Consider the following 23,406-nt stretch of genomic DNA (forward strand, 5'->3'; position numbering starts at 1 on the left):
GTGGGGAGGGAAGGGCATTTCCCCCAGCCCAGCCTGGCTTGTCCAGACAGACAAACAGACTGATAACACCCCCGCCCCCCACGATTGTTGCCTGCAAATGCTGCTGCCAACCTGGCCCAGGTTGTGGGGACTGGGAGCGCTGCTGGGCCATCAACCTGTGCCAGCCCCTTCTCAGCCAGGGCTGACTCCTACCTGCATCTCATGGGCAGGCGCCGCTTCAGCTCCCACCCCAGCTCTGTAGGTGGCAGGTGAGTCCCGGGGGAAGAGGGGGGAGCAAGCGAACAGGGGAGGGGGGTGGTAGTCTCCAGTTTTAAGAAATTGGAAAGTTGGCAACCCTATGCAAGAGAGGCAGCTGCAGGGAAGTCGCAAGACCGGTGTGGGTGCCCTCACAGGCCTAGCAGGGGGAATACAGGTGCAATTGCCCTGAACTGTGACAACATGGTCACACAGCCACCATCTCTCCGGCTTGTGCCACAGCCAGGCTGGGCTGTTTAATTCTGGGTAACTTAGAGCAGAGAAAGGAGCAGGGGCTGGCTGCCCCATGCAGAGGGAGAAGGGGTGAGACTAGCCTCACGCACAGATCTCAGCTCCACGCAAACTTCCAAGGGAAGGGCCCGTCGGGGCAGCGCCTGGCTGGCTGGACACCCAGCAGTCAAACAGACTCGGCAAGGCCAGGCTTTGGGTAGCAGAGAGAAAAGGGCCACTGCTCAGGTTGCTAGCGGGGCCCAGCCTCAGGCCGAGCGTGCCATCTAGTGGCTGCAACATGGGCTTTAGTCACTGCCGAAGCAGACCTGTCGCTGTGACTGAGCTGCTGTCTCCAAGAGCAGATTTGACAGGAGTGGGATGCACCTCGTGCCCACTCAGTGTAGCAGCTGCTTTGATGCTTTAGAACAGGTTAATCTGCCATTGGGTGGCCAGTGCTTTTGTAACACCGACAGACCCCAGTTATCGGTGGGCAGGATCGAACCTGGGGCCTCTGGAGCTTAGTGCATGAGCCTCTACCCCCTGAGCGAAAAGCCAACTAGCAGTTAGCAAAGGCTGTAGAGCAGACTCAATTTCTCTCTCTTTAAGTGGTCTCAGTGTCGCTACCTGGGACAGAACACCACACCCAGGAGGTGTGTGGGTTACGCTTCCAGCGACCAATGTGGCTATGCTGTGCACAGCTACTCGGGCTTTGGGGGAGGCATCTTGCACAGACCCCAGAGCAAGCCCAGCCCCTCGACAAGGAAAAAGGGGGCCTTTATACAAGCACCCTGGGATCAGAATGCAGTTGGGTTCCTTGTGCCTTGCGCATGGCCAGGCTGTGTGTCAGGACTGGTGTTGTGCCACAGATGGGCATGATGCTTTGGAGAGTAAAGATTCTGCCTGGGGACTTGAGCTAAAAGTTCTGTGGCCATGCGAGCCAGCAGAGTCCTGCTCCCACCATCCCCCAGGGGCCAGTGCTACTGCTTCAGCTCTTTCATCTCTCTCAGGCAAAGGCAGAACAAGAGCCACCAGCTGGATGCTGAAGCCAGACAAATTGAGACTAGAAATAAAGGTGAAAATTCCTAGCTCTCCCCACACAGATCCAGGTCACACCTGGCCCACATAGCAGCCGCAGCAATCACTTCCATGCAGCGATCCCCCGCCCCCAGCTCCTTGCACAGGCAGGCACCAGGGGCTCTTCTTTGCAATGCAGAGCCCGCTAGCTGAGGGAGTAGCAGACCCCACTGAAGAGGGAGCCAGTGTAACCTGCTGGACAGTCTATTCCATCTCCCTCCCTGCCTGATCCCCAGCTGACAAGCCCAGTGTCCCCAAGACAGAGGTTGTCACACTCATTTCACATGAGCTGCTGGCTCCTGTGGGCCACCAGTGAGTAGCCACCCTTTGGGCCAGCTGCAGGGTTGCATGAGGGGGCTCAGAAACGTGCCCAGGCCTGAAGAGCCAACAGCAGCTCAGCACATTAGGCTTCCAGGTCATTCTGAAGCCCAGGTGTGTCTGGCAGCGTGGCTGAGCTGCTCAGAGGTGTGAGCCAGGTGCCACAGTGCTGCCAGCAAAGGCCCTAGTTCAGCCCCAGCTGTGCTTTTACCCTTCGCGTGGCTGCCATAAGCAATGCCAGCGAGCAGGCAGCTTGGCCAGGCTAAGCTGGGTCCCGCTAGGCATGCTAGGGCACCAGCAGAGCTACACCAGCAAACGGCTCCCAGTAGAGAGCGGCCTCAATCTTCTTGCTGTCACATCTCAGCAGCGGCATGAACGATCACACGACACCCATTGGCTCATTGTCCTTAGCACTGTTTAATGCAGCGTGTCCCTCGCCTCCCTGTGCTCCCCAGGCGGGGATACATACCCACGGCCAGAGAGCTAGGGGACACTAACAAGTTCAGTAATCAACAGCTTAGAAAATACACACAACATTGTAAAAAACACCACTCTGGGACGCTGTACAGAGCCCACTGCGCCTTTAGTGTGTACGAAGCACAATGGTACACAAAATATACAACATTAGCACAAACCCCATCATACACAATTGGCACATCCCTGGGCTGGGCCTTGCACGTCAGGCAAGAGGCTTCAGGACTATAACAGCATAGCTGATGCTAGCACCTGGCAGTCAGGGTTACACCCAGGGAGACCCGGCAGCTCATGACCAGCGGGGGCTCCGGGCTGCTCAACACCCACATTTGGGATTCCAAACACTGAGAAGGTTCCTTCCCTCCTGTCTCACTGCCACAGGGAGGCCTTCCTGAGCACCTTCCCCGCATTGGCCAGCAGGGGCTCTGCAGATCCACTTTCCCTCCCCACTTGGACAGCACTCTTAGTCCCTGCTGTAGGTGACCAGATAGCAAGTGTGAAAAATTGAGACAGGGGTGGGGGGTAATAGGAGCCCATATAAAAAAAAGCCCCAAATATCGGGACTGTCCTTATACAATCAGGACATCTGGTCACCCTACGCTGCTGGCCAGGGGCTCCCGCATCGCAGCACAGAACAATAGCCATGGGGGTGAGCCCCTGCGTGTTGCTTTCTAGTGGGCAATTGAAATAAGGCTCCCTGCCCACCAGGGCTTTTAGTTAGGGGTATCTGAAGGCCTTTCCCTGACAGGCTCCTGTGCTGAACACAACTGCACATGGAGGGAGGGGGGGAGCTAGCCATGGGGCTGTGGCCAGGGCCTGGGGTGCAGCAGGAAGTAGCAAAAGTGCCATTTGAAAGCCAGTGGAGAGCCCTTTCCAAGCCCCGGGGCCTGCATGTGTACTGCAGGGACTGGAGCCTGGGGCTGTCAAGCCACTGGCCAGGATCAGAAACCAACCAGCAGCCCAGCCACTACACCCACTGAACACAGCTGCCCCAGGCTGTCAGCAAAGGAACCTGTATGCCTGTTGGCTGATAACTGACCGCAACTCTTCCCAACACCCATAGGAAAGCCACAGGCCAGCGGCATGGCACTTTGAGCTACACCTCCAGCGGCTCAAGTCTATGGCATGGGAATTGTGTTGTGGGGCATAGCACCCCATGGCCTGACTTTTCCTGGGCCTTCAGGGCAAGGCAGGAGACCTAGGACAAGAGCCCGTCTCATATACGCCACACGGGGAAAGGACAGGCTGCAGGGGGATGAGGTGAAACTATTAGCATGACGAAGATTTAACCAGAAGGCCTGGCTGGGGCCTATGTGGTTTGACATCATGCAATAAACAATCACATTTGCTAGCTTGTACATGTGGGTGCATCTTGGGCTCTGGGCATATAAATGATTCATTTTCAGGCTCCAAAGGCTTTGGGTGATTTAACCTTCCCTGTAGTGTTAGAAACTCAAATCACGGCAGCCTTGGGTAAGTGCATGAAAATCAGGAAGTGAAACGGACAGTGTGTGATCTTGACCAGGCTAGTTCCACTGTCTTAGATGAGTGAAGTGCGATGGATCCAACAGCCTAGAGGGTGAAAAGCACAGCAGAACTTTTAAATCTGTGTAGTGTTAAGGAGGCTTCGTCATTGCACGTAAGGGGTGTTGGAGATAATTGTTAAGTGGTGCCACGTCCCCGTTCCATTTCTAAACACTCTGGGGGAGGAGACTCATTAAAAGGGGCTGTAACACCGCATCTGCTAATTGCTCAGAAAGGATTCCAGGAATTTGATTCACGTCAGAAATCCAGGGCCCAGCATGGAAACAATGAGGATTTCCAGTTCAATATTCCTGTATTATTTCAGGAGTCTTTTCTCATCCCATGGCTCTAATCAGCTCCTGGAGGGAACAGGATACCCTGCACTGAAATGCTGAGCTCCCTTTGCTGCATTTTCACATAACATTGTAATTACTCAACCTGAATTATTTGGAAATCAGTTGTTTATTTTTCTAAAGCAGCTATTTCCTCTTTGGCTACAGCCAGTTTTATTCAGGTTCCAAGGCTTGATTGGAAAAGATCACGTGCAAATTCAGCAAAAAGCTTATGTTGAATTTCTTTTCAAGGTTTTAGTACTGGATGCGAGAGAGACTTCTGCAGGGTTGGCTCTTACTGCCATGAGCACACTGAAAACATCCAGTCCTTGCTACAATCTCTTCCTGGGTGGAGAAACACTCATCAAAAGTTTAGCATAGTTTCAGTTAGCGTTAAGGAGCACTAGAAGAGTTTAGTGTCTTAGCTATTCCCACAATCACTAGCTCAAAAACTTCCCCTTAAAAAGAGCATGACCCAGATGAGTCATAAGCAAATGACCCATCCCTTTTTAAGTGCTATTTTTATATCACCAAAGGGTTAGGTTATTTTCAATTTATGTCTGTTTTTATGCCTGTCCCTGGCCCACTCCTGGCTGAGGTATCTCACTGGGTGCATGATCACATGGGGAATGGCACATGACAGGGTGTCTGGCTACAGCTAGCTGCCCACTGCATGCCCTGCAGCTGAGTGGGAAGGGAAATGCACTAGAAGGCCGGCCCTGCTCTGACATGGGGCCTGATCCCCATTGGGCACAGAGCACCCGCAACCCCTAATGCAATGAGGGCTCAGTACCTCTCCAGTAGTACAGAGCCCTGATCTGTACAGTCCTATTGGGCATACAACCTGCATCAGCCTATCCCAACCTCTCTGGATGGCACAATGCCAGGGAGAGGCTGGAAATGCATCGGGCAGGGAGGTAGGGTACTGGAAACACTCTAGGATCAGAGTAAGGGCAGGGCCAGGCTGTCTCCCAGTTTAGCTCCATGACCTCAGACCAGCAGCAGCCCAGAACTGTGGCCAGACCCTTGCACTTTTCTCTGACCCTTGGTGAATGGAGAGCTGTGCCCCCTGCATGGGCTCTGCCTGGCACAGCTCCTGCCCATGGTAACAAGTGCTGTCACGTTCCTGTCTCCAGAGAGCTCCTCCTATGCTCCATCCAACTCCACCCCCACACTAGCATTTGCAGCAGGGCTGGCATCCCTGGTGTTCTGGGAATGTGCCCCCCACACCCAGCTGCAGAGCTACAGTAGGGATCTCCCCAGGGGCTGCTAGTGGGAGAGGCAGCCCACTGGTCAGGTTCCTACTCAGCTCCCAGGGGAGGGACAGTCCCTCTGACCTGCCAGAAAGAGAGAGTTCCCAGGGGCTCTGCCCGTCCTGTCAGGAGCCAGCTGGGAGGTAGCACCAGCCTCCTCTCTGTAGTAATAGACTAGGCAGGCTGGTGTTACTGAGATCACAGATAGCAGGGCAGGGGCTCTGAGCCCAGGCGTGGGCCATGCCCAGCACAGCACTGAGAGAGTTAAGCGCCTAGTGGGTTTAGACTATTGTTCCAAACACAATGGAGAGGAAGAGGATGTCGGGGGCTGAGAATTTGTGGCAGATCCCCAGCAAATTCCTTTGGTTACTTAGAAGCCATGTGTATTAGGGGAAGAAATGATTAACCCTTTACAGCCGGAAGTGCTGGAGTGGGGAGGCCCAGGAGGAACAGACCAGCTCAAGTCCTTAATGCCAGGAAATCCCAGCCTGAACCTCTTTCTACAGAACGATAGGATGCTACCATGTCTCTATAGCTACAGTCCAGGTGCAGCTCTCAGGGAGGTAAATCCCAGAACAATGGCATGGGGTTTGCACCTGGGACAGACTGGGATCTGGCTGCTTGGGCCACGCTAAATGCCCAGACAGAGAGAGGGCAGAAAGAGGGTTTGGTTCCTGGGTTAGTGCTTTCTCCTGCTGTCTCTCATCCCTGAGCTGCTTGCTCATGTGGTATAATGTGTTTATAAGGTACCCTGGAGAGCCAGAGCAGCTCCTACAGAGACTGGCAACCAGCAAGACAAGGGGGTACCCAACTGGGACGCCTGCAGCAGCCCATTGCATCAGCAATCCCACACCCAAGAGGGGGGCGCACTCCAGAACCCATTCCACTAGGGCATGGAACTCCACTCCACTTCTGCAATAGGACATGGGGAGCAGATGCCTCCTGGATAGGCATGGTGGTGGCATAGGGTCCAGAGCTGGGGGGGTAAAGCAAGGGGATGGGATGGGCAGGTGCACTGCCACACCTGCACCAACTTGCGCTGTGCAAGGGCACCGGGAGGCTTCCGCCATGGAAACAGGAGCAGGGCAGGTGCAAATGGGACAGGTGCTGAGGGCGGCGAAGGAGAGTCAGTGTCCTAGTGTAAGCATGTGTGACAGCAGGGCCTGGACCCTCCCATCACACACCAAAGCCACCAGAGCTGCTGGCCAAAGGTGCCTAAAGCTGCCCCATGGACAAACGGACGGGTATCCGGACCCCACATGCCCCAGGGAGAGGTGGACGCTGGGACTGAAAGCCAGGGCAGGTGGCCACTTGGCACTAGGTGTCTGAGCTTATCAGAGACAGGACAGTCTCGGATATGGGGGTTTCTACACAGAGCTCCCAGCTCCTTGCCAAGATGCCCAGGTGGCATCATCCCATTGTACAGCAGACGGGAGGGAGGCACAGTAGGTGAGACGGGAAGAGAACCCAGGAGTCCTGGGCTTCCATTCCAAGGCCCCAGCCACTGCCCCACACACCGCCCCACATGGCAACAGCTGGGAATGAGCCGCAACTGCAGCAGAATCTGAGTGTGAGTCTGATACCAGGTGATCCTGGCCTAGGTTCTTGGACCCTCCTGGAATGGACTCAGAACAAATGGTAGGCAAGGGGCCCGCCCAGGGGGACAGTGACTCTCAGCTGTACCCCAGGCGAGGGGCCTGCGCTGGGGGAGCAGTGCCTCCCAAGCTAAACCCCAAGCGAGGGGCCCGCACTGGGGGGGTAGTGCCCACTCCTGGTGTGGAGCTGATGAAGGAGTTGGCCTTGGCTGCAGGAGGGGGAGGTTTTGGTTAAGAACATCCTGAACCTGGTGGGAAGTGAGGGATGTTCAGAGCCCCCCTGACCCCCTCATACCCAAAACAGCGAGGGCTGAGGAAGAGCCAGGCAGCTTGGCAGCCAGCCAGAGGCTCATACCATTCCCTGGCCCTTGGGGGCTGCTGGTTCCAGGCCCTGCTTTGGGTGGAATGCGCAGTCCTAGCGCATGGGCCCAAAGCCAGGACTGGGCAGGAAGGTAGCGTTGGGGACAGGCTCTCTCCAGAGCTAAGGTCCCTGGCTCCTCCCCCTCCCCATGTGCCCCTCCCCATTCCCACATGCCTCTCCCCCTTCCCACAAGGCCCCTCCATAGGAAAAAAGCAATTTAAAATACAAAAATAAATAACATTCGCAGGGATCTCTCTCTCTCTCACACACACACACACACACTGGTATGAGACCCTCTTTGGTCGTGCCAACTGGGGTCATGGCAGTGGGGCAGCAATGCCCTCTACCCCACCCTGCTGGTACCCCCACAGGCACCACGTGAGGGGATCTTTGGGCAGGCAGCAGCAGGGGCCAGTTGCAGGGCTCTCCCGGTGAGATGTAGATCCTGCTGCAAACCTTGGCAAGGGCTGGGGAAGCGAAAGCAACATCCCCTTTGGCGTGTTGAAGAGTCCAGTTTTCTTCGGCTTCCAGTTCACAGCTCCAGAAATCCCGGCCCGCTCTCCAGCAGAGCCCCTCCCACCCGGAGCGCTGTTTGCTTGGCTTTGGTGACCCGGCCTGTGGCAGGTCGGTGCTGGAGGAGATGACTAGTGCACCCTCCCCCTCTTTGGGGCTTCAGGCCGTGGCACCCTGGGAAGTGCTGAACGCCCTATTTGTGCCAGCGCCCTGCTGGATCTTGCTGGCTGGCTGGCACATAGGTTCCCACTGAATTGGTGCACTGGTCGGGAGGGAGGGAGAACGACGCGTGCTGGCACCATTCACCTGGGTCACCAGCTGGGAGGCTGTGGGAGGTGGCGGGATACTCCCACACACCCCTCTCTGCTCCAGGGTCCTCCAGCAGCAGCCCATGAGAAGGCCGTGGCTGTCAGCTCTAGACCACATGACTGTGGAAGAGACCGTGGCCACATGGCCACCAGGAGTGCAGCGCTGGCACTAATAATCTCTGGGCCCAAGCAGGAGACTCTCCCTGAGACACCTGAGCTGCTCCTCCCCCAGCTTGATCTTCTCCTCCAGCTCCCGCTGCTCGATGATGAGGGCTGACTTCATCTTGACAAAGTGCTGGTAGTCCTGGAGCTGCTCGGCCGGCAGGGAGCGCGAGATGGTGCCGAACACGGCCCTCTCTCGCCGGTCCACATGCTCCTTCAGCTCCTTGGCATCCTCCAACTGCTCCGTCAGCTGCCGCTTCTTCTCCAGCAGTGCCAGCTGTTGGGGGGGCAGAGCAGGGAGCAGTGAATGCACACGGCAGACCCACCAGAGACTTGGGGGGGTCAGACACCCCCCAACCAGAGCAGTGCCTGGGTGAGACACACCCCCTCCTCCCCCCCTCCCCCACACACAACAGGGCAGTGCCCGGGTGAGACCCCCCACACAACAGAGCAGTGCTCAGGTGAGACACACACCTCCCTGCCCCCCTTCCCTCCCCCCCACACACAAAAGAGCAGTGCCCAGGTGAGATCTCCCGCCCCCCCCCACACACACACGGCAGTGCCAAGGTGAGACACCCTCCCCCGCCCCCACACGCACACATAACAGAGTAGTGCCCAGGTGAGACACTCCCCCGCGCAATACAACAGGGCAGTACCCAGGCCACATAATTAATTTAAAAATATTGGAGGAAACTGGATGTCAGGGGAGACAGCACAGAAATCTGGGGAAGCTTCCCCTTCATGCACTGCCAGAATCTCAGTTTCAACCCACAGCCCCCTGCAACCCCAGCCCTGGATTTCCACCCCCCACAAGCTCTGCCAATGCCCCTCATTCCTGACCCACAGCCTCTCCTGAACAGAGGCAGAGCACCTGTCTGACCTGTGCTTTGCTAATGCAGCACTAGGGTCAAGGCACTCCTAAATCTTGACCCATAGCCCTGGTGTCCCAGCCACACTTTAACCTGGGTAACCACAATCTGCCCCAGAAATTCATCCTGTGGGTCAGCTGAACACAGGATTCTGCCCCACTTCTGCCTATAGAACGTTGCTGTGCACTGTTGCAGGCACCTCTGGAGTAGGGCATTTATGTCAGCTAAGGGGATGGAGGAGGACAGATTCCTGGGGCTCCGGCAGGATCAGACCTTTGTTGCTACTTGTGACCCACTGTCCTGGTGCCCAGGCTAATGCGGTGACGTGGACGAGCTGGCATGTGCATGCCAATACAGAGGATTGCGCTCCTCCCCAGAGCATCCTCCCCGCATACCTTCTCATCCTCGGTGGCCTCATGGTCCAGGCTGTTGAGGGCATTCTCCACCCGGGCCAGGCGCCCCGAGAGCGACAGCAGCAGATTCACCACCTTGTCCAGGTCTCCGATGAAGAGGCGGAACTTGTCAAACTCATTGGGTTTGCAGACGCCCTTCACCTGGCACTCCACCTCCTCCCCCAGCGCTGTGTTGGCATTGATGTCCTCCTGGAGGCCCCGCTGCGCCTCCTGCAGCACCGCCAGCTTCCTGCTGATGCTCTCGATGAGCTGTGCCTGCGGAGGGAGAGAAATGTGGGGCAGGGGACGGGAGAGGCGATTAAAACCCAGGGGTCATGTCAGGTGCCATGTTCATGAGAGGTGGAGCAGGGGAGCCCAGGAGTCAGGACTCCTGGGTTCTATCCCCGGCTCTGGGAGGGATGTGGGGGCTGGTCGTTAGAGCAGGAGGGGCTGGGAGTCAGGACTCCTGGGTTCTATTCCTGGCAATATCAGGTCCTAGAGACAGTGCACAATCCACATAACCTCCGCCCCACTTTACCTTCTTCTGCGCTAGCTCGTGATCCACCTCCTCCTCTGAGGTCCCCTCCGCTACCTCCGGCAACTCCTTCATCTTGTTGAGCAGCTCAGCCTTGCCCGCCGAGGTGTTGTAATAGGCTGAGTAGGAGGTGGGGCTGACGGTGCCCCCCAGGGGAGGGGAGATGGGCTGGAACTCCTCCCTGTACACATATGGCACACGGGGTCGGACACAGTACAGAGCGGAGGGAAGCTGAGCTCCCAGTTGCAGAATGAGGAAGTTACTGGCAGGGACATGGGGGAATCTGCACCTGAATCCTAATGGCTCCTAACTCCACTAGGCTCTTTGAACCCTAAGCATACAATCTCAGGCCACCAGATCCCCCAATCCCTCAGCTCCAGCTTGGGGACAGGAGCTGCACTTTGCCAGATGGGGAGGAGGGGTTAGACATTGGGGGCTGAGATGCCTGTGACAGCCCATGGGTTTGCTAAGCAGCCTCAGGAGAGCAGGAGCTGGACTTGGCCAGACCCCCAGCGGCCTCTTTTGGTGCCACATGGTGCAGGTGGGTGTCAGCACAGAGACGGCACTTTCTCGCTGTTCTGCCTCCTGCGTCAGAGCAGCAGCAAAGCGCTGCTGGCTGCCTATGCCCAGGTCCCATGCCCGTCCCTGTCTCTGCCCCTGCAGGGTCCAGACCAGCACCTGCTGGCTGCCTGAGCCCTGGGAGCGGGTGTGAAATTCACCCCCACCCCCATTTAGAGCGCAGGGGGATCCCTGCAGTGTCCCCATGCCATTTAGTTGGTGTTGGTCCTGCTTTGAGCAGGGCGTTGGACTAGATGACCTCCTGAGGTCCCTTCCAACCCTGATAGTCTATGATTGGCACCCCAGTATGGGCGCACTGGGGCGGCCCCGTCCCCAAGGCCACATGGAACGACCCGCCACTGCGACGGTGCAGAGGTGACACTGCAATGTTCAGCAACCACAGGGGCTGCTTGGCTGGGGACACAGGGAAACGGGCAACTGAAGGACAAAGCCCAGCAGGAGGGAACATGCTGTGATTGCTCGGGGCTCTGCAGCCACGCTGAAGAAACGTGCACAGAACATGTGACACCCCCTAATGCCCCAGTGATTGCACCAGCACCCACGAGCTACTTACACATCAACATCCAGCCCCGCCAGGAATAGCCAAGACGTCTCCTACCTTTCCTGAGCCTCAGCCTCACTCTGCTTCTCCAGCCGCCAGTCCTGCTGGTAATGGTCCTTCCACGAGCGGCGGTCCCCTGCCGAGAAGAGTTCTCCCATGACCTCCGCAGCTGTCACCATGCCAGAGGCTGGGCTCAGCACACCTGCCAGGGAGCGATCCCTGCCCGCCACGTCTCGCATCAGCTCCTCTGAGGTCATGCGGCAGGGCGGCTGCCTGCCCAGCCGGCAGCTCTCCACCTCTGCGCTCTCCTGGGCCGACTCCACCTCCTCGGGGGCTACAGGAGGAGGCAGGGAGTGAGCGACCACAACTGCCACATGGGCCCATGCCACGGGAATTCACAGGGAAGTACCACTCACCCAGGCAGGGGGGGCTAGGCCGCGGGCGCTCCTGGCCCCAGCTGATCACTTGGTATTGCTCGTCCTTTACAGACCTGCCCATATCCCACCGCGGCGTCTCCTTCACCACCTCCTCTGAGGGCCCGTCTGGCCTGTAGGCACAATCCCAGAGGAAAGGTGTTAGTAGGGAGCCTAAGTAGCGTAGCAGGGCCCAGAGCTTCCAGCCCTTGGGGTACTGGGGGACACCCTCTGGGGAGCTGGAACCCCCCTGCCTCAGGGGGTGACTCTGGACTGGCTGGACTCTGGGAACAGCCTTGGCCCAGGGGCTTTGCCACAAGTTTGACAAGAGTGTGTGCTGGAAAACAGCACATTTGGGGAGCGGGGCACAAAGGCAATTGCACCCGGCCTGGCTTTCAGAGGGTTCAGTCAGTCAATGTCGGGGGAGGCAGAGGGGAGCATTTCTCCCTGCGAGCTCAGCCCATCCCAGTCAGGTCCCACCCTCCCCCGCCAGCATCCAGGGCCACAGGAACCAGGCAGATGGGACACTTAGCTTGACATGCCTTGCTGGGATTTTTGGTTAAAGAGCCCCTTGGACTCAGACATCCAACACACACTTGGGAGAAGGGATCTCAGAGCTAAAGATCCAACATCCGCCCCTTCAGTGGGGGGCTGAGATGCTCCCAAGGATCCCTCCCACAGAGGTGTGGAGGGCCACACTCACTACTGCTGAAGTACCAAACAAGCAGAGGAAAACACAGCCCGGGGCACGGCCCTTCTTCTCTGGCCTTTCCAGGTGTCCCTGCCATCAGGCCGGGCCCAGCAGGGGATCCACCCACCCGCCACCCTCCCTACCCCTGGACATGGACAGCCTGGGCCAACAGCCCTTTGCTCCAGGCTCTTGTGAGCCACGATGGACCAGGGGCCAGGGAATCGGCAGGACAAACAGCCAGCCCAAAGCCACCCCAGAGAGACAGCGCTCATGGGAAAGGGAAGCCCCAAGCCCCATGGTAAGACACATGAGAGCTGAATGGGGGCGGGTGAGGGGGGGGCCATTCCTCAGTCCCCACATGCCTCTGGCGCTGCGGGAATCAGGATCCCAGGGACAAGCCCGTCCTAGTTAACCAACCTGCTGCCAAGCAGGGCATGGATGCCAGCCTGGCTCCTGTGCCAGAGGGGAGTGGGGTGCTGGTGCTGAGCTCAGCCCCTGAGCTGCAAGGAGTGATGGCACAGAAGGGCCTGAGACAGCTCCGAGGGCCATCAGCCTCTCACTTGCTTTAGTGCAGGGGTGGTGGATAGTCCAAGGCCTTGACAGCTCAGCAGCCTGCCTTACACGTGGCTGATGCCCACCAAAGCACTCCAGCCCTTCGCACAGCCCCATAGCCAGCGACTCCCAGTGAGGACGAGGTTTCTCCTCAGCAGAGAGTGGGGCAGGTGCAGTCCCCCTGACATAGGCTCAGAACAGGATGCACGCCAGGAGCCCATTACAACACTTGGGATCGGGGGCAGTGTCCAGCAGCAGCCTCGAGAGGGAACAGATCATGGTATTGAATTAAGTGAGGCCCCTCGGGGGTGAGGGGGCAGTGACAGGCCGTGGGCCCCGCCATCGGGATGAGGGGACCCAGTTTACTTGCCTGGGAGCGTCCCTGGTGCCTGTGTCCAGTGCCAGTGGCTCCCGAGGCGAGACATGGCAGTAATAGTGGCTGCTCCCCTGCTCTGGCAGGTGTCCGGTGTCCGGGGATTCCTGTGGAAGGGTGCCAGGCATTCGAGGCTGTGAGACGGCCATGGGCTTGGCCGAGTCCCCAGGGAGCTTGTCCAGAGGAAGGCTCTGGGAACGCTGTCTTGCTGTCTCCATGCTGCCACCACCCTGGTGGTGAGGCTGTTCCAGGGGCACCGCCAGCAAGGCTGAGCCGGGCTCAGCGGGCTCCAGTGGGTACAGGTGCTGGTGGGAAGCCCGGCGAGTTCTGTACTTCTCCCAGTTTGGGGGTGGGGGCCGTGGAGGGGGCGGCCCTTTCTTTCTGGCTGGACACGGAGTCATCAGGCAGGTCTCGTCTAGCTTGGCCAACGGGGCGTCTCTCCTCTCCTGGCCCTGGGCACTGGGCGGCTCCATGTTGAGGTGGCTCTCGGAGAAGGCCCTGCCCCGGAGCGGGCGGTGGAGCAGCTCGCTTGGGCTCTCTGGTGCGCGCCGCTCGCAATCCCAAGAGAGGTCGAGAGAGGATGCGGCCCGGTAGCACGGGGGCCACGTCTGCTTGGAGCTCTCCAAGCAGGGCCGGAAGGGACCCTCCCTCTGGAAGCCGATCTCGTAGTGCGCCAGCTCGCTGGGGAAAACATTTGGGGGCAGATGCCCCCGAAACCCATTCAATCCCAGCCTGCTTCCTGCCTGGCCTGAGGATAGCTAGCGCTGACGCACCAGGCAGCCACAGGAGCCAGGAGTCAGAGAGAAACCCCTCGGGCAGCTTCTCTATGGGCCAAATCCCCACTGCCATGACAAGCCCAGCCTTGGGGCAGCTCCCAGCCCCATGCATCCAGCGCCCAGAGTGCTGGCCTCTCACTAAGGTACCTATCCGACTCCACCCGTAGTGTCTGGGCCCCCCATCTGCAATGGAATGGCCGTCTCATGCCCCTGGGGTGGAGGTGGGGGGGACTATTCTCCTCATGGCATGGATGGGGAAGGGAGCTGAGCTGGGATTTCCAGAGTCCTAGACCCCCCACTGAACAGTCCTTCCTCTGCCTCCCCTCCCCCCACGCTGATCACAGGGCTGGGCCCAGGGCATCCGGCAGCAGCATGACCCGTGGGAGCTGCCCCAGCTGGTGGTAACTGTCAGTCCCCCCCAGAGGGACAGGCACAGAGCACGCTATTCCCAGCAGCATGGCCTCACTCTCCAGCCCACACCTCGCTTGGCGTCCCCATGGGCTAGGCCAGTGGTGAATTAGCCACTGGACAAATGGGGCCCATGCCCAGGGGCCCCAGACAACTGGGGAGCCCCTGGAAAAAATGGGTGCCCCTGCCTGCCCGGTGGTCCTCAAATCCCCCAAGGCGGGGGGACCGCAGGCGAAAGGGGTGGGGAGGGGCCCCCACTTGCTCTGGCTCAGGGCCCCACAAACCCCTAATCCACCTTTGGCTAGGCCAGAAGGGTGGGAGTGAAAGACCCTGGGCTCAGCTCCCCAGCAATCCCACTGATCATAGCCCCTAACCCACCTAACTGGGTGAGCCCCAGCACCTCAGCTTCAAGCAGCCCTGCGAGAGCCTTGCTCGCAGCAGGCAGGGCAAGGCCAGGGGAGTCTGCCAGCCTTGCCACAGGCCTCAGGGAGCCTGGCACCGAACAACAGCTCTGCTGCTGCCTCTCCCCTGGACATGACACTTGTGTTGGAGACAGCGTGGTCTAGAGGGCAGAGCACTAGACATGGACTCAGGAGACCAGGATCCTATTCCTGGCTCAGCTGGCTGACCCTTGGCCCCTCCCTAGGCCTCAGTTTCCCCATCTGTAAAATGGGAACGATGACACTGACCTCCTGTGTAAAGTGCTTTACAATCTACAGAGGAGAGCTTGGCATGAGGATGATCCCTATGATACCCCATGGAAAATCCTTCCACGGAGGGCTAGACATGCAGTTCTTAGCAGCGCAGCAGCTCTGCGCAGCATGTCACATTCCCAAGGACTGAGGGTGAACAGTCCCTGGCCCTGCCTCAATCCCAGATTCTAGCTATTGCCAGACCCTCATCTCAGCACAGACTGGTGACAGTATCCCTCTGGGCCCTTCTGCTCCGTTCCCTGCTCGCCTGGTAAAGCTGCTAAAATAACTGGCTTGTTTCCTCTGGAACTGCCCTGCCAGCTGCCTTGGGAACAGGCATGTCCACATCTGGCTGCTCTTGGAATGAGGGGTAAGTTCAAAATGAACGCTAGGGGCAGGGAAACCCTGAGGGTCGGGGCTGAGATCACCAGGGCTAGGACCAGCCTTAGGAAATCCCTGACTGGACAAGGCAGAGAGCAGGCCCATTTCAGGGCAACACACTGACCACGCAGCATAACATACAACACCCTGCTGTGTGCTCTGGCTGGGCTTCTGGAAGGGCCCTGTCAGTGGGCGTCTGGCACTAATGCCCTTCAACCCCCAGCTTGTGCACAAATCCAAATCCTGCTGGAGCCAGCTCAAACGCCCGCTTTGCTGAGGCACATGGAGATGTGGTTCTCAGCTACCAGCAGGCAGAGCTGGAGACGGAGGGAAAAACTAAACCTTCCAGGAAAGCTAGCAGCAAGCCTGGGAACACAGCGAGGTGGGGACACCAGCTGGGCACACCTGGGAAAGCCTAGAAATTGAAAGGCAAAGGAATTCTGAACTCCTGTGCTGGTCTCCCCCGTCAGGCAGCCTGGTATCCTCACCCCAGCCATCTTCCCCAGTGAGGCCTTGGTCACACACAAACCTGACTGATTCCCACCGAGGTAACCTGGCCCCGCAGTCACAACTGTAAACGTGCTTACCCCACACCGGCTGGCTCCACCTGGAAGCAGAACAGCTGTACCTGAACAAGGCACTTTCTCCCAGTACAACAGTGTCACCCTGATACCAGCCTTAGTGTATCAGCCCAAATCTCGGGCAGAGCACGGCAGACTCGCCTGGCATGTGGCTCCTGTTCCCTGGATAGCCTGCCTAGCCCTTTGAGCCTCCTCTGCTGACCCCACCTCTGGGAATGTGCTGCATCGTCTCACCCTTTGCCTCCAGTCATAGCCCAGATCCCTCCTGCAGTCTAATTCAGAGCCCATGGCATGGCCACCTCTCAGCTGCACCCACTAACCTGCCCCCCTCTCCTTAGTCCACTGCATGCAACAGAGAATTGGCTACCCCAGGACAGGGACTGACCCACCACGCCACGTGCTGCACCAAACACAGCTCAGCGTGGAAGGGCCAGACAGATCTCCAGCCAGCTCTGCTGGACCAAAACCAGCGGCTTGTGTTCAACTAAGGCAGATCTGCGGGGCCCCGAAGCGTGCCTGTGTGAGAAATGCTGCAAGGCGAGCTAGGCTGGCCACAACCTTGCTCACAGCCAGCGCTGACCGGGCATGTTTCATTGTTACTTTCAAACTGTCGAAAATGACTTGAAAGGTTCAGTCCTGGCCCTCGGCTCTTAGCAGGGTCCACGTGGGAGGAGGCACAGGGCAGAGGACAGGCTGTTTGCTTTGCCTTAGCTTGGCTTTCCACAGTGCCTGCCGAGCATTTGGAATTTCGCTTCCAAACCAAAATCAGATCTGGGAAATTTAGGTTGAGATTTTAAACCAACAGATGCCTAAAACTCAGCCCCTCCAGAGTTCGGCACCAAGACTTTTAGTGGGATTCCTGCTCCTAAATCCCTTAGGATAATTTAACTCCCCAATACCAGGGCTGATTTTAGCCAGCCTTTCTGGATTACAGTCTATCATCTGCATTGTAGGGGTACCTGGGAGGCTCTTCAGAACCCAGGCTAACGGAGCAGATCAGTGCTCTGCACTCTTGAAAATCAGCTGTTATTCAGGGCCCAGATCCTCACAGATATTTCGGTACCTAACTCCCATTGATGTCAATGGGAGTTAGGGGCCTAAGGACCTCTGGGGATCTGGGCCCAAGCACCTCAATAGGATTTGGGGCCCTAAGCTGTGGATCGCCCTTTTGAAAATCTTGGCCCAAGATGACAACATTCTCAGTGTTTCCCTGCTTGGCTGTGCAGCCTTCATGTGCTCAGTGTGGGGATTACTGGCGCTCATCTGCCTGGAAACAGCACTTCAGGCACCTCCTTGATGGGTGGAAGCTCACCACAAATCACCACAGCCAGGGCTGTACCAAACGGCTATCCTGGCAGGGAATCCTGCTGACAGAATCCCCAGGCCTCCTGCAGAAGCAGCACCCTGGGAAGCCCCAACAGCAGGCTGCCTGCCTGTCCCAGACACTGAAACGGTGAGGCCCTAGTTAGACTCTGGTGATCCTATGGATTGTGAGAGCGTGTGCGCGGAGACATGGACTCCTCCTGGCTCCTCGGGGCTGATGCCTGGGCCGGGGTTAAAAAGGGCCTTTCAGCGCTGGCAGCAAGGCTGCAGGTTTCTCTGGCTGTGTGCCCAGAGCTTTGTTGTTGGGTTCGTGAGAGAAGCAGCAGCATGACCCAGGTGCCAACCCTGTGCCCTGGCCCATAGCACTGCATGCAGAGCAGCTCCCCGGGCACAGTCACTCCCATGGGCCAGCTGGCGATCCAGGGAGGATCTGTGGGCTTGGAAGCCAGGTCTGCTATGGTGTCCACCCCGCCACCTCACAGCTCCGGCAAAGCAGGAAACAGCTTTCTCTGAGCCCCACAGTGCAAGCCCCACTGGCTGTCCTGTGCAAGGAGGTGCTGGCTGCTGGAGCCTCCTGTGCTCTGGATTGGCCCAGGCACGCTGCTTAAGAAAAAACACCTGGAGGCTGTCAGTGCAGCTGGGCGGATCCCTGGCTTGCTGCTGCTAACAGACCCTGCTGTGCACGCCTGGTCCCTTGCCTAGCTCCCGGTTCCTGGCCCAGCCCTGCTCCGTGTCCTTGGTCCCTGCTCCGCTCCTGCCCTCTCACCCAGTCTCAGCTCCACTGACCCTGCTTCAGCTGGCTCACTTGGCTCCAGCCTGGCACAACTCATCGACTTGAGTTCAACCTGCTCCTACAACATGGCACTAGCATGGGCTGCTGCTCCTGGCCTGGCCCCCCAGCCTGCACTTGGACCATGTCCCCTCCACGCCAGGCTCAGCTCGACCCACTCCCCACAGCTGGGGCCCTGACACCAGGGCCACAGGGGATGGCCCCAGCTCCAGCACAGCTAAAACATGCTGGGAGACACCCCCACCCTTCGTGCGGCCCCCACCACGGCCTGCAGCACATGATACCCCCAGCCCGGGCTGCTAACTCAGGACCCCGGCACTTTCTGGGGCTTCTTCCTCAGAGCTCTCACCCCCTTGTCTACCTTCAAAGCCTTGAACCACCACAGGTGCTCCCCGCTGGCCAGGAGGGACCCCTCTCCTCCATCAACAGCACCCCGGAGGGGGGAGCAGGTAGGAGCCTGGGCTGGGTAATGGGAGCAGCCCCCCGCCATAGCCCAACCGAGCAGGTACTGCAGGGCAGGGCCACTGCCCCACCCAAGCCACCAGGCCACCACTTGGAAGTGGCAGTGTCCCAGCAAAGTGTCTGGGTGAGCTGAGTGCTGGGGACTCCATCCGGGGTGCACGGGGCTCTCCATGAGATCCAGTGTCACAGGCAGCCTCTGTCCCCTTTGCTGGCTGGCCATTTTATCGGTGACCCCACACCCCAGCCCCACATCAAAGGCTCCTGCCAAGTAGGAACCTGCCCCCCCCGCAGCCCTTACCTCACTGACTGGCTGCCCTTCCTGTTTATCACCCCAGGCTCCCACTCCTCCAGAGGAAATTCCTGCAAACAAGAATCAGAGGAGTGAGATGGCCAGGACGAGCCGCCCGCCCCTCCCACTGGTGCTCTCCAGCCCCCCACCCCTCACATCCCAGGAGCAGGACAGGGGCTATTTTCCGCTCACAGTCCCAAAGACCAGGGCAGAGTCTCAGCAAGGAAACACATCGTCCTGGCAGCCAGCTTAGCGCTCGCCACCCCCCACCGCCCTCCCGTAGAGCCACAAACCTGCTGAGCCTGTTTGCCCTCCCTCCATGGGGCTGGGCTGCAGGGCTGGTTCCCAGCTGCTGCGGAGGGACTGCACTGGGGAAGGCTCCCTGGGCAGTAGAGCTTCAGGGCTCGCACTGGCTCACGCAGGCAGCTCCGGCCACCAAAGCGCAGCAGGCCAGGAAGGTCCTGTCAGAGCCCGACAGATATGGAGCTGGGCGGGGCATGAGCGGGAGAGCCGGGCAGGCACCAGGGCCTCAACCCAGCCCTCAGGACACCCGCCCCCTTGGGGTCTGAGGCCCTGCCAGGAAACGACACCCTCCACCCATCCCTCTTGTCTCCAGTCACCCCCAGCCAAGGGACACCAACGTCCTGCTACTGCCAGCAGCCTGCACTGCCAGGAGAGCGTGACGCCCCCAGGAAGGACGTGTGACACAGCAGGGCTTGGCCACAAACAGGCCACTGGCAGGATGGTGCCAGCTGGCGCGTGGATGGGTGGTTGGCAGGGGCGGGGGGTCAGACAAGGCAGATTCAGCCAAACGAAAACGTGTGGCAGAAACTCTCTGGGGTCTGGGATGGAATCTAGGAGAGGTCAGAACAGCCAGCAGCCCGGCAGGTGGGGCACCCACCTGGGACATGGGAAACCCGGGTTCAAGTGGCTGCTCTGAATCAGGCACCCTTGAACCGGGGTCCCCCCCGGTGAGCGTCCTGATGCCAGGCTGCAGCTCTCTCAGGCTCTGGTCTGCAGACAGCGCTGGGTTTAACAGAAATAAACACCAACCATAATGCTTCTTGTGCCGGAGTCTTGTTCTCCAGCCAGCTCTGCCAGCCAGCAATGCCAAGGTGCCCAGCGGCTACATGGGTTGCCATGCAGCCCTCTCCCATGCTCATGCCACCCCAATGGTATGGGGACACATGGCAGGGTGGGAGGAGGAAGGGCTGATGGGCACAGCGTCACCATTTGTGAGTAATCCCCTGGCTAACGCTCCCCGGCTGAGAGACAAAGCTCCATCCTGCCCTGGCTCAGACCCTCCGCTTCCCTCCCTGGGCTCCCACTGCCCTGGCCCGCAGCTAGCAGTCTGCTGGCCAGGGGTGCACAGCCATGAGGATCCTGACTCCTCGCCCTCCCCTCTCCACCAGTGTAGGAGCAGCACTTAGGGGTGCCAGAGGGACACCGGCTGCCTGCTCCAGGCTTGGCAGGGGCATGTGTGGCGGGGGGCAAGGGGGTCCCCATGGCACATTTCTGGAGAAGGTTGAGTTAAACACAAATGGCAGGGGATGCCAGTCGCTGTCCTGGCAGAGGTGGGCAGGTCACAGGCAAGGGGTACACAATTCCTCCCACACACACCAGGCATGTGCCAGACAGACCCCCTTCCCTAAGCTGGGGAACCACTGGGGATCAAATGCAGTCACGCAATACGCATTTTCCCCTGTCCCCTACTGCCTCCCAGGAACTCTGCCCCTGCCCTTCTCCAACACCCCCTGCCCCACAGCTTCAAACAGCCTGGGAGGGGACTGGTGCCTCCTGCTGCCAGTGGCTGGCATGGCGCAAAGGGCTCAGGATGAGGCAGGGTGAAGGAGGCAGCAACTCCTAGTGTTTAAGCAGGGCTGGCTCCCCATCCCCAGGGACAGACAGACAAATCCCCCTGACAGCCTTCCCCTGCACCTCTCCACAAGCTGATACTCAGCCGGGCCAGGCTCAGCCACAGGGCTCGCCCACCTGGCACCAGGGACCGCTTGCAGGGAGGATCTCTTACCGGCAAGAACGCCTTCCTCCCAGGCCAGGGCTCGCTCTCCTCCAGAGCCTTGTGGGGAACAGAGCAGCAGCAGTCAGAGCACCGTGGCACCCAGGGGTGGGGGTGGCAGCGGTAGCCATGGTGGCTGGGCTGCATGTTCCTCTGCAGCAGTGTGGGGCACATGTCACCGGAGCAGTAGAGGCAGGGCTCGCAACGCAGTGGGGCCGTCCCGGCACAGGCCCGGGCAAAGGGCCGCAGGTACTCGAACTCGGCATGCCGCGGGAGGCCGGCATAGCACACAGGCGGCTCCAGGCAGCACTCAGCGTAGGCGGGGAGATTCTGCCGCCCAGGCGACAGGGGTGGGTACGATTGGTCCACGGAACGGCGCCGCAGCTCCCGGCACTCAGCACTCAGTGGCTGAAAGGCGTGCGGCTCGGCTGCCTTCGGCCGGAAGCTGGGGGGCTTGCTGTGCCGGGCCGGGAGGCGCCCCACGCACCTGCTAGTCTCCTCAAAGAACTTCCTCCGGTCAGCAAAGGGCAGCAGGACAGCATCCTCCGCCAGGCGCAGCGGGGAGGCAGGCGCCTCCGGCCCCTTGGCGTACGCCTCCCCAGGGCTCAGGGCCCGCTGAAGCTTGTGCTCTGGAGACCACCGCCACCGGCCCCCAGCTGCCGGAGCCCTGTGCTTCTCCCTGTCGGGGGCGGGGGGGCTGGGGCCTTTCCGTGCAGACTGGGGGGTGGGGGCACTCCTGTCAGCTGGGTGGCCGGGGCTCCTGCCAAGTTCCCCAGCAGGCGCCACACCCGACGTGGGGCTCAGGCACCTGGCTCTGGCTCGTGCCATGCCTGAGCTAGGCAGCCTGCCCTGTGGCAGGGCTGAGGAATTAGGGGGGCTCTCACACGGCTCGTCAGTCTCCTCCACTGGCTCCTCCCCGCACAGCAGAGCCACAGAGCCCTTGCTCTTCTGCAGCTGGGCCTTCCTCCTCTGGATCTCGTTGCGCAGGTTGGTGGCGAAGCGCTCGCTCCGGCGCCGAAGCTGGGCCGATCGCTGATGAGAAGGGCCCAATTTCCTGGCACATGGCCTGCTCTCCCCGGACTCCTTCCCCTCCTCTACCAGTGCCTCGGAGCTGCATGTGGGGATCAGGCCAGCAGGCTGCGGAGGTGTGGCTGACTCACCGGGGGTGCTGCAGGATCTCTCCAGCTCTGGGTAACACCTGTACGGCCCCTGGCTGTGGCAGGAGTCCTGGGCCCAGCTGGGGGAGTGCTGGGCTTGTGTCGTGTGGTCGTCAGCCCGGTCCGTGCCCATGGCCGGATCCCCGCACAGCTGCTCTTTCGCATCCTCTGTCTGTCGGCCAGGGCACGGCTGCTCCAAGTGCAGCGGGTTCACAGTCCATTGGTGCCTGTCCTGCACCTGGGTATCCCAGCAGCTGCTGCCTGTGGCTACAGTCAGGGAGTGCAGCTGGGATGCCAGCAGCTGCTCAGGGGCACTGTGCCGGTGCCCCTTCCGAGGAGATGGGGGAGGGTCACCGTTGGTGCCTGGCTCTCCTTCGTGGGCACCGTTGTCCTGGCACTGCCCACGGGCAGCTCCGTGGGGATGCTCTGTGCTCTCCCCTAACAGCTGCTCCATGTCCAGGTGGGAGCTCAGCATGTAGTACTGGTCGGCAGACAGGCGCTCCTTCGGATGGCCTCCAACCCCCTCGGGCTCCTTGTCTCGCAGGCACAGCGAGGTGTCCGAGGTCCACCTGCCCGGGAGGTGCAGGACATCGGCGGGCGCGGAGGCCCGGCGTCGCTCGGTGCCAGCCGGCTGGGGGTTGGAGGCCCGGAGGCTGTCCCTCCTGACGGGGGGCTGGGGAGGGGCGCCTGATTTGGAGGAGCCTGACAGGTTGCTCTCGTGGGGGCATGAGGAGGGCCTGGCGTTGGGTGCCAGGTGCCCACACAGCTGGCAGGAGACATCTGCCCCCTCACTGCCTGTCTGCAGGTAGCGCCCCTCCTGGGCTCGGCTGGGGCCCAGGCCCTGGAGGATGGAGTCTGTGGAGGAGGTCTCCTCGGGGCGCAGGGACAGGGCATAGTCCGAGGCGTTGGAGCTGGCTGAGAAGGAGCTGTAGGCAGAGTCACGTTTGTTCTGGTACATGCTCTGGTCCACGGGCGAGAGGCTGCCCTCGTAGTAGGTCTGGCTGGGCGGGTCCAGGCTCTCCATGCTTCCAATGGAGCTGCTCTTCTCTGTGCTGCAATGGCGAGACAGCTGGGCCCACTGCAGGGACAGGTCACTGGAGAGAGACACAGCAAGTGTGAGCAGCACCGGGCAAACACCCTCCCCCCCAGCGCCATGGGCAGAGGAAACCCGGCCTGTGCCACACGGTGCCATTCACAGGCCAGGTA

At 59.7% G+C, this 23,406-nt stretch overlaps 1 protein-coding gene across 2 annotated transcripts in view; it reads right to left on the bottom strand.

Annotated features, from left to right (window-relative positions):
- Nucleotides 1-2,250: 2,250 nt before the first annotated feature.
- SHROOM4 (shroom family member 4) overlaps nt 2,251-23,406 on the bottom strand; it is a 61,076-nt gene continuing 39,920 nt past the window's right edge. For both annotated transcript variants that reach the window (XM_037908952.2, XM_037908953.2), the window contains 8 exons: nt 21,056-23,294; nt 19,036-19,097; nt 13,322-14,005; nt 11,712-11,842; nt 11,353-11,629; nt 10,179-10,356; nt 9,644-9,916; nt 2,251-8,656 (listed from right to left, as the gene is read on the bottom strand). In XM_037908952.2, the coding sequence (XP_037764880.1) occupies nt 8,387-8,656; nt 9,644-9,916; nt 10,179-10,356; nt 11,353-11,629; nt 11,712-11,842; nt 13,322-14,005; nt 19,036-19,097; nt 21,056-23,294 (4,114 nt within the window). In that variant the 3' untranslated portion in view covers nt 2,251-8,386. The remainder of the gene's footprint in view (nt 8,657-9,643; nt 9,917-10,178; nt 10,357-11,352; nt 11,630-11,711; nt 11,843-13,321; nt 14,006-19,035; nt 19,098-21,055; nt 23,295-23,406) is intronic.

The sequence above is a fragment of the Chelonia mydas genome, chromosome 9 (genome assembly GCF_015237465.2).
Source record: "Chelonia mydas isolate rCheMyd1 chromosome 9, rCheMyd1.pri.v2, whole genome shotgun sequence".
Lineage (NCBI taxonomy): Eukaryota > Metazoa > Chordata > Testudines > Cheloniidae > Chelonia > Chelonia mydas.